Consider the following 11,103-nt stretch of genomic DNA (forward strand, 5'->3'; position numbering starts at 1 on the left):
TATCCAACTCTTTGCTGGCTGATGGGTCCATGTTGGCACAGCCAACTAACTGTAAGGTCTAAAACTGGTGCATTTCAAATTTCATTGGAAATGTACTTAAGATTTAGATATTGGTTTTACACATTTATATTCTAGTTTACATTTTTTAATGACATTTCTAACATTTAAACCTGATTTTGACCTTCCAAACATTGGAATGATGGATGGATGGATGCAAACTATTATTACTTTAAACTGCACTCATCACCTCTGACAGTCAGCAGGGAGAAGCTGCTCTGTGGTCCAGTCTGTTAACAACAGCAGACACTTCTGAATGTCCTGCCCAAAGCTAACAAACAACCAGGTGTAGTTTAACCTGACAGCTGGCTCTACTGGGGGACAGAGATATCACTGCACACACCACTGAACGTATGGTTGCATCTTTGCTGAAAAGCTTGTTTATGCTCAACTGTTTCAGATCTATTTGTTTTGACTACGCTGAGCTGACCCGAAATCCAAAGACAGAGAGTGGAGCCAACATTGGAGTGGGGGGGGGGTGAAAACTGGATGAGGAGGGGTGACGAGGGTGAAGAAGTGGGGAGAATTAGGATTTAGTAGGATGCTGGGACTTCTGGTGTAGTGGAAGGCACAGACACATGCACGGGAAGGCGCGTGCACACACACACACACACACACACACACACACACACACACACACACACACACACACATACACACACACACACATACACACTCACATAGAGGCCCATCAGTATGACTGAGAGGCAGAAAACTGAGCAGTGTCCCTCTCATCTCTGTTTATAAGCCGTATTCTCCATCAGTGACAGAGACCAGACCTTTGACTCTGAAACCCAGCATTGTCCTTCTGCCCTGTGCTGCAAAGAGGGGCCTCACACACACACACACACACACACACACACACACACACACACACGCACGCACACACACACACACACACACACACGCACGCACGCACGCACACACACACAAACACACACACACACACACGCCCACAGACTGCTTTTATCTGTGCATCCGATCACCAGGCCAGGAGTTACAGCAGAGGTTAAAAACTGCCATACTGTAGCAGAACACATGCTCACACACAAACACACTCCAACTGCAGCTGCATCGCGTCTCGCTGACTTCCGACAGGCCACTTTGGGCTCTCAGCCAATTGAAGTTCAAGCCAACACAACTTAAGTAACGGGGTGTTTGTGTGCATTCTGCTGCAAGGCATCAATGCTACAATTCCTGCAGGACAATCAGCCACAAGTTGATTGAGTACTAAATACTTGTTTGCATCTTCATAGCCTTCACTGCAGATCAATAAACTCAGTGAAAGATGTACAGTAAATATTAAACTGTAATCACGACGAAATGTTTTGTATTTCTTGAATCAATACGTTTCTCTTGATGAGTTTTGATTCTAAATACCTTTGACGGTGCAAGTGTAACAGCACTGACTAGCATTTGCTCCATGATCCACCTAACAGCACCATAAAATCTGTTCTTCTGGCTATCCACTTCATCACCCCAAAACACACCTTTTCCTGAAAAGAGGTGAGAAGAATGAATGAATGAATGAATGAATGAATGAATGAATGAATGAATGAATGAATGAATGAATGAATGAATGAATGAATGAATGAATGAATGAATGAATGAATGAATGAATGAATGAATGAATGAGATAATGCTGACTTCCAGGTTCTTTTAAATTATGACCCGATTGGTTCTGCATATGGCAGCTTTCTGTTTCCTGTTAGCGGGCCAGCAGGGCTTAGCAGCTTGTCAAACAGCATGTGAAAGCCCTCCCCAGAACAGAAGCATGCCCACGCAGCAATTTGCCATTTGTGTGAAATGTCTCTCTTCACTCATTATTTTACTTTTCTACTTTTTTTTGCATGGACAAACGGCTGATTGTCTAGACGTGTGTGCCTTTATCCACATTTGTCCAACATAATAGCATCCTTCTGTACAGCAGCTGGCACCCCTCCCCTCTAAGTTAGGATATTTTTAGCACTTTTTAAATAATACTTAATTAATTTGGCTGACTGATATATATATATATATATATATATATATAGACAAATACATTCCACCCCCCCTCACACTGTAAGGACCAAACCTTTAGGCCAATAACCGACACTGAGACAGGACATCAGTCTCTTTCTGGAGAATCCCTGTCTGCCTCCCTCCGGATGTTCTTGTCACTTAATATCAAAGGATTGTTCTCTTTCTTCAATATAATATGATATTTCCACTTCCGCAAGCATCTTCATAATTCTCTCTTACTACCCAGTTTGTCCAGCACATCCTCTCGCCCAGACTGTCACTCCCTGCCGAACGTGTCCACTTTCTGTAACCTCTCTTTGGGTTATTACACTTTGATTTTTCTTCTTTTCTTCAGAGGCACTTGAATTGAGGAAAAAAAGCACTTTGTGTGTGTGTGTGTGTGTGTGTGTGTGTGTGTGTGTGTGTGTGTGTGTGTGTGTGTGTGTGTGTGTTTGCGTGTGGGGGAGTGTGGCTGTGATAAGGGACAAGGAACTGGAGGGCTTAGACATAGATGAATGATGTTTTTCTCACCCTGAACCTCATTCCAAGATTACACTCTGTCAGGAATCAAGCAACAAGTTTATAGTTTAATATTTGCTCATATTTGTAAATATACAAGTGGCTGCATATTTAGACACTGTCAAACAACATTGCTTGAGCTTATGTCCCTCTCCATCTCCCATTTTGATTTCCCCACAGTTTTCTTCACTTTAATCATATTATTATAAACGGGATGAGGTTGGAATATGACAGCTGTCCTCTTTCCATGGATCTAGTTGGGATGCAAAAGTAGCAGTCAGTCAAATTCCTGAACACATGTTCTGTATTGAGTTTCTTCACTATTTGAATCACACGTGATGTTATTTTACAGCAATGTCGAGGGAGATGTGCTAACAGCGCTACCCCTACATGATTATTAGTCTGTACTGTGGTCAGATTCAGAGGGACTCAAAAGATTTCTGCTTCTCATCCGTACAGATATTAAATTATTTTATTCATCCATTATTTAGCCAGATCTCATTATTCATACCAAATCTCTCCCTCCAGGTTGTTCTAGTCAAGCCTGGTTAACTTATGGGGGCAATCACATATTTGGTAATGACAGCGTCGAACACTCCTGACAGTATAGGCTACTAATAGGAGACTTATGGATAAATAACTATATTTTTTTACCATTTTCAAACGCATTTCTCATACAATATGCAGCCAATGCAAGTCTAAACTGCAGTCTGAGAAACTGACAGTTTAAACTATGTTCCATTCATTGTGTGCTGATGTTACTAATATTATTCTTACAGAGGAGCACGCCACATAGCCCATCCACCATTTCCCAACATGTGCATTTGCTTTAAACATTCAGCAGAGGTGTTTGTGTGTGACAGGCAGAGAAATGATAATGACCCGAGGCATCAGGTGTCCCCCTCGGTGGCCCTGCAACCAACATCTGGAACCCGTCCCTTTGTGGTGACATCACACAGCCAAGCTAACCTTTGACCCCAAACCGGCTAATTAGCAGCATGTCCCTCCATAACTGCCATGGGTTCCCACTTTTTTCTCTCTTCATCTTTCTCACTTAACCCCTCTCCACCTGTTGCCTCATGTCACCACGAGTGACCGAGGCTCTGAAAGGTAAACTGGGGCGCGGAGGTTTCCCGAACAGTTGGGGTACACTGTTTCAGAATTCACACAAAGGCTTGAGAGGAAATGTGTCTGGTGGCTCAACAGACTTGGAACAAGACGGTTCAGATCTTATATATCAGACTTACATGGAAGTCATGACGGTGTTTCATCAGGGACTGTTTTATTCATGCACATGGGAGAGAAAACAAGCTGTGCTTTGTGTCATGAACTGTTTTAGTTCATTTCCCTCTCCCCAAGCCTCTCTGTTAGTCTCTGGTGGATCCATGTATCTCAGAGGTGATCATCAATCTAAACTCTATTATTAGTTTCCACAAAGTGCTTTGATAGTCAGCCCACCCAGGAGATTTAAGCCCACCTCCTTCTTATTTCCTCTCCCTCTGGTCCCTTACCTTTCTGCTTTTTCCCTTTTTGTCTACTCTGCGTTGCACCATCTCTCTTTTGATGCAGTATCAAACATGCACGCATCTTTCTAGAAACTTCTTCTCTTGTAAAAATCCTATATTAAAAAAATGCTGCTTATTTCTGATCTGAAATAGAACTGACAAAGCTTGTTTCTGTATTATGTCAATGCTAATGGATTAGGCAGCGTGATGGTGCCTGTCTAGTGACGTGTGACCCCGGAAGCTGAGGGGGTTAAGGGTCAGCTCTCAAGAGACACGCCTCTCATCCTTGCACACGCTTCAGCTGTGAAGGCAAACGCTCTGAGTTCACGCAGAGACTGATTTAATGCCACATCCCAGTGACAAAGATCTGCAGCTTCCTCCAAAACGATCAGCCTCATGTTTATGTACATTCCAGTCACTCACAAACATTTCATATAAAAAAAATGTAAAAAACCCGCCAGCAGCAAGATGCAAGGTTGTCATCAGTGTAGAACCCAAGGTTTTTCCACTTAAAGCAGCTCCAGAGACCTTGTTGTTTGGACTTGGCCCTGAGTGGACCAGGGCATGGAGCATCGGTGTAGAATGATGTGGAAGGCCAAACAGGGGATTGTGGGTGCTGGATATCAATTACAGGGGATGAGACCAAGGCGCCAGTTTGCCATCTGAGACGTGACACCCCCTGCACTTTATCCAGTTAACTGGCAAGATGTGCTGAAAGTTGAATGAAATGAACTGATAGCAAATACTACAAATTCTGATTATAAAGTACAGTATGTTTAAAATTCTTAATTGTGTTGTGGTTTATTTAATAGTAAACACAGCTCATGGTGAGATCTAGAACTTCGAATTCAAAAAGCAAAACCTTTTTCAGATTAAAAAAAAAAGTTAAAATAATCAGAATAAATATATTTACATCACTCACATCTAGAAGACGACAAAAATAGATATTTGATATATATTTTTCTCAAAGTGAAGTTCTGGTTCTTTAAAAAGATTCTTTGGGTTTCTAATTTAAACAAAAGACAAACCAATAATTTATGACTCAGCCCACGTATCCTACGTTTTATCTGGATTTCCTGGGGATGCTTTGAGGGTCCCTTGGGGTCCTGGAACCGTTCGGAAACGGCATTAGATCAGTACCAGTGTCTCCTCCCAGCATGAGGAAACGCCTTCTCCAACCCAGAAGATAAAAACGCTCTTCTGCGCCGTTCATGCACAGTTCATGAACTCATCTGACTGGTGTTTGTCCACCCAGGTTCTTTATCGTCCAGCCTTTTCCTGCTCCCATGTTTTAATCCCGCTCCATCTGGAGACAGATTACCATGTCCACCGGTTCTCTCAGCGATGTCGACGATGAGCTCCTGGACGGCATTCTGAAGTTTGGCTCCTCCGGGAAAGACTCCAACGAGAGCACAGAGGAGAGCTCCAACTGCGAGGGCGCAAACGACGCGCCGGGCAAAAAGAGAAGGACAGGGTCACGGAAAACAGCACCCAGGGGTGTGGCTCAGCAGGAGAGCAAACCTGTGCAGAGGAATGCGGCCAACGCCCGGGAGAGAGCCAGGATGCGCGTCCTGTCCAAAGCCTTCTCCCGGCTGAAGACCACCTTGCCCTGGGTGCCGCCGGACACCAAGCTCTCCAAACTGGACACGCTGCGTCTGGCGTCCAGCTACATCGCGCACCTCCGGCAGATATTGGCGAACGACAAGTATGAAAACGGATTTATCCACCCGGTTAACCTGGTGAGACAAGGGGGAAGAGGGGAGGGCTCCGGAGGGGCGTTTAGACTGAAAAAACAACAACAACAACAACAACAACAACAAATGGCATGAGTGAGGATAAAAGAGAGAAAATACAAAGATAATTTTATTATGATATTTTTTTAATTTATAATATGTCCAAAAGATTTATTTTTTTTCAGAAACACAGTGATTTAAGTATCCATCACTGTTCCATCACTGACATAGAGATTTATTCCAGAATCCTGTCAGGCCTTAAATTCTCACCATGCATCACAGGAACACGATGGTTTAGTAAAGCAGGTGCACAAGAGGAGCTACAGCAACAATTCCTGCAGCATTAATCCGTTTAAAGTCTGACTGTGTAAATAGAAAGTCTATAGAATGCATTTCAGTATAATAATTATCACAATCCTACTAGAAACTAGGGCCGTGATTTATTTATTTTTAACAAAAAAAACATGCAGCGGTTGTTTTAGCACACTGGGCCCCTAAAAGTCTTGTATGTACCTCAAAAAAAAAAAAAAAAAAAAAAAAAAGATTTGATGTATGTTGTGAAAGATAATTCGACAAATATACAATTAAACCTATCAGAACCATTTTGTGATAAGAAAATTAAATGTTACGCACAAAAATTTGCAGGTAAAACGCTTGTTGTTGTTGTTGTCGTCGTTATTGTTTTAATTCAATTGTCATCAGACGAGTCCGCCTAGAAATACTCACTTCCATTATATATATATATATATATATATATATATATATATATATATATATATATATATATATATATATATATATATATATATATAAAAAATAAAATCACATTCTGAGTCCTAACTGATGGCGTCTTCCTCTGCAGACGTGGCCTTTCATGGTTGCAGGCAAGCCGGAGACCGATTTGAAGGAGATGCTGAACACACCGAGGTTATGTGGAACGACGGCCTCCTGACGACATCACCCGCTCACCTCCAGGGCTTTAGGAGAACGACGGGTTTCCGACAGAGAGAATATATATGAGGACTGAAGCGCACGGCGCATCTGCGCAAATTTGGAGTGGGAATAACGGAGAAAGCGGCCTGCGTGCGCTCTCACCTTCGTTCCCGTAAAAAGACATTTTATTTAAATGCGGTCTGTCACCTAAAGCTGTCTTTGCTGGTTCGAAGATAAATTGCGTTGTTTTTTTGTTTTTTTTTAATACTCTGCTGGTGCATTTTTAATCCAAGCAGGTCCCCATGTGCTGGCGGCTGCATAGTGATGGATACACATCCACCTGAACACTTCAAGGGTCCATGGTCTCATATGGTTGTACAGATTACATGTATATAAAAATATATTTGTATACCTTTTGTTCGTTGTTGTTCTTCTTGTGGTGTTTCATTTCGTGTGTGGGCCCCTGACTTGACCTACAGTAACCCCCTTTTATCGCTCCCCTCCTTTAGAAAAGCAGAACCTGAGCAGAATCTCCTCAGATAAGTCTTCCTCCGTGGTTTTCCAGGAGATAACGCTGGACATGGTTGTCACTGCATAAACAAACGTGTGCCTACAGATTATCTGGGAGCCGAAAGGCAATGAGCACATCTACACTTAAAACAAGAGCAAAGTGTATGGGGGGGGGGGGGATAGTGTCTAACACTTCAGAGCATTTAAATAAAGATCTTGTGTTTTAACGGAGGAGGGGGCTTGACTTCCCATATTTTACAAAACAATTTTGTCAAATAAATCATATGGACTCTGAAACTCAAACAATCACATTCAATAATAATTGTTATTACCCGTCACGTGATCACAGGTGTCGCGACTATTTCGAAATTTAGCCAATCAGAGGAGTGGATGTGGGTCAATCGGATTTAGTTTTAGATGTTGTAGAGGGTTCTGTTGTGTCGAACCAGCGCTGAGCTTTAATCCCACTCAGACACGTTGTTATAATTCTCTCGGGTTGTGACCGCAGTGTTTACACCGAGCAGACAGTTATTTATGCAGTCTGACATCTCTCTCTCTCTCTCTCTCTCTCTCTCTCTCTCTCTCTCTCACACACACACACACACACACACACACACACACACACACACACACACACACACATTACAGATCCCTTTCCTGTCCCACTTTCTGGTGACTACACAGGCCCACCTCTCTCTGGTTAAATGCTTAAGAATTCTAAACCTCCATAACCCAAATGTAAAGGTCTTGACCTCGTAAAGATCCACATTTACTGTAAATAATATGGTCATTTTCACATTGTGATTTATTTCCAGATAAATATTTTCTACTCAATCTTTCTATTCCATTATTTGGTTTGTAGTTTTGCAGTTTTGTAACAGGCAGTTAGAGCCATAGACATAACTACATACGACATACAAATCTTTTACTAAAACACGATACATCATTGTACATTAAATAACCCAAAACATGAAGATGTATAAAATGTCACACTGGGATGTTGAGAATTTATATTTCACAATTGCCCTTGACTAGTTTTGACACCTTTGACTGATGTTTTATCGTGGAATCAGCCTGAAGAGGTTGCTTCACTGACATAGTGCACACGTCCACGAGATCTCTATAGCCCCTTAAATTCACAGTAAACATGGTAGACATGACCTTAATGGGTAACTGTGGCACTGGTTTGCTGTAAAATGTTTAGGTGTTTCTCATCCACGGAGACCTGAGCCCTTCTGCTAACTACTGAGAACTTTAATGATATTTTGTGCACATTTTAAAAATTAGGCATTAGTTTAGGAGTCTGAATTGCCACAAAGACGTCACAGTTTCCATATCGCAAGACTGAAAGCAACAGTCCCATGACAGTTTGACCCTCAAGGTATGATGAGTTGATCTTGAAAACATTCCCGTTTGAAATCACATTGGTGTCACTACCAGTTTGATATTCAGTATTTCACCAGTGGGACTTTTCTTCAGACTAGCATCAGTACGCGATGATCTTATATCCACTCAGTTTCATGATAACTGACAGAAACAGTCCATAAAGTTGTTATACAATGATGAAAGACTACCCCCCCTTTATCCAGATACATGACAAAATTGCTGCGGTGCACTGGCGTTGCGCCCAGAGTGTACCCTGCCTCACACTCCAAGTCCGCTTGGATAGGCTTCAACAAGTCCTCAACCCGCAACAGCAGAAAAAGCGAGTATTGGAGATAAATAAATAAATGACTGAATTCTAAAATTGAACAGGTTCCTCTTTCCTACCTGTTCATCTCTTCTACAGACCACCAGGTAAAGTGAACTGTCATAACCACTTGGGTAGAGGCAGGATTACTTCTGTGCTTTCACTAAAAACACTGAGTATACTGCTTTTTTTTTTTTTCATTTTTAAGTGTTGGGTTTTAGATTTCTACAGATATTGACTCTTTTACAAATGAAATATTAATAATTCTGCCTAGAAAACTACAAAAATGTCTACCTGAATACATTTTTGAACATTCACCAATCATCAATGTTCTATATTATGTCACTTGTATTTACAAATTTTATGAATTTACATGTGCAATTTTAACATTTTTATAATGCATTCTAAATTTACTTTTAATGATTTCTTATCATCTTCAACACCAATGGAGTTCATACTTTTATTTATTCGTCACTGACATGGTGACACGATGGAGGGTCATGACTGACTTTAATTATACTTACTGGCTCCCTGACGTTGCTCGATGAAGAAAGTACCACCACTCCTTTAACAGGAACAATATGATTGAGTGCTGCAGTAATAAAGGAGTCCCGCTGATGTCTCTTGAAGGACCCTCACCTAATACATCAGTGGTGGTGTGGCAGGGGCCTCGCCGCCACCTCAAAGGGACCACCGTGGAGAAAATAAACTTGGCCGCCTCTCTCCTGGGGCCAGCTGCAGAGAGAGGAAGAGAGATAGAGAATGGAGAAAGGGGTTTGCATGAGAGCAGAGCTGGGATTCCCATACTTGCTAATTGTTTTGTTGGACAGTTGCCCAAACTGTGATGTGAAAAAGCTCCGTGGACTGAGGGGAGGAAAGGAATCACATTCTGTTCCAGCTGATCTCATCATGTTACTCATCTATCCTTATGGTTGCTTCAGATCACTTACTTCATATTGATGACTGCCTGTCAGGGCAGCCAATAGCAGCACAGTGGTGTGAAACAAATAGTTTATGCTGCACATTCCAACATCTACTCTGTCTTTCCGCGCATAAATATTGGATGCATGTGTATTGGCCAATAGATAGACACATGAAGCTACTTAATTATGTTTTTTTTTTCCCACTAAAAGCTATTTATACTGAAGATCTCAGAGTTTTCTGAAGGAACAAGACACCATTATAATTTAGGTTGCATCACGATGACAGCACATTTTACTGCACTGATCCTGTTCCGATTCAATGGTTCCTTAAAATAGCACCACCTCCTGGACAAGTTTAAAATAATTTCCCTGCATACTCACGTGATTTCAAGTTGTAAAACTTTACTTAACAAATCATGACGTAAAAATTATATTGTGATTATTAATGTGAGGGTCACGGACACTTTAAATTATATTATTATTTTACAAAAATCTCTATTTTTGCATTGTTAATTGCATTGTAGCCTCTTTTGGAGTTCTGTTTCCAGCTTTAAAAATTGTAAACTAGCCAAGGGACTGAGAGAAAAAGAAATGCTCAATCTGGCTGGGAGTCACATGAAAAACAAAATTTGCATAAAGAGCAATTCTGTCTAGTGAATCTACTCTTTTAAATTTGAGACAAAGGTGTTTCAAACTTAAGAAGATACAGACACCTACATTACATACTCTCCTTTATTGCGTTCGTTTCATCAGTTGGATTTGCCATGTTACTGGGTAAGAAGAGACTCTCATATGTATTCTTGTAATAAGAGGGTGCCATTGGCATCAAATTCAGTTATGGTTTAATGCATATAAGCAAATTCATGAAAAATATATGTTTGAGAACCAAGGCCTGTATGCATCTGTTCTTGCGTCATAGTTATAATTTAAAAGACAGAATAAGTCTTAACAAGTGGACCAGACACTTGGACTACATGATGACATGTTTTTGATTCTAGTAGCACACATTGTTTTTCTTATCCTGATGGATGCACAGATGTCATTTTACACAGTCTGACAATATTACGTAAGTCCATCTCATTTTGGTTGTAATCTTGAATCCTGTAGTTTGATGGAATCTGCATGCAAGAACCTTCTGACTGTGACCAGCAGATGGCAGTAGAGGATCCTGAATCAGATAAAGTTTTGCACCCGAACAAAAGTAATGAGAGCGCCAAGATTTTGGGCAACAG

The 11,103-nt window shown here is 41.3% G+C and overlaps 1 protein-coding gene across 2 annotated transcripts; it reads left to right on the forward strand.

Moving 5' to 3' along the window:
- The first annotated feature begins 5,095 nt into the window (after nucleotides 1–5,095).
- tcf21 (transcription factor 21) lies at nucleotides 5,096–7,401 on the forward strand. 2 transcript variants are annotated; one of them, XM_068342757.1, is made up of 2 exons: nucleotides 5,096–5,787; nucleotides 6,678–7,401. In XM_068342757.1, exons 1-2 carry the CDS (start codon nucleotides 5,405–5,407, stop codon nucleotides 6,718–6,720), a joined length of 426 nt encoding a protein of 141 aa, XP_068198858.1. In that variant the 5' UTR covers nucleotides 5,096–5,404; the 3' UTR covers nucleotides 6,721–7,401. The 2 variants fall into 2 exon arrangements, with proteins under 2 accessions (XP_068198858.1, XP_068198857.1); XM_068342756.1 differs by having other exon boundaries at nucleotides 5,161–5,821; nucleotides 6,678–7,391.
- Nucleotides 7,402–11,103: the final 3,702 nt, after the last annotated feature.

Source organism: Antennarius striatus, chromosome 19 (assembly GCF_040054535.1).
Source record: "Antennarius striatus isolate MH-2024 chromosome 19, ASM4005453v1, whole genome shotgun sequence".
Taxonomy (NCBI): Eukaryota; Metazoa; Chordata; class Actinopteri; order Lophiiformes; family Antennariidae; genus Antennarius; species Antennarius striatus.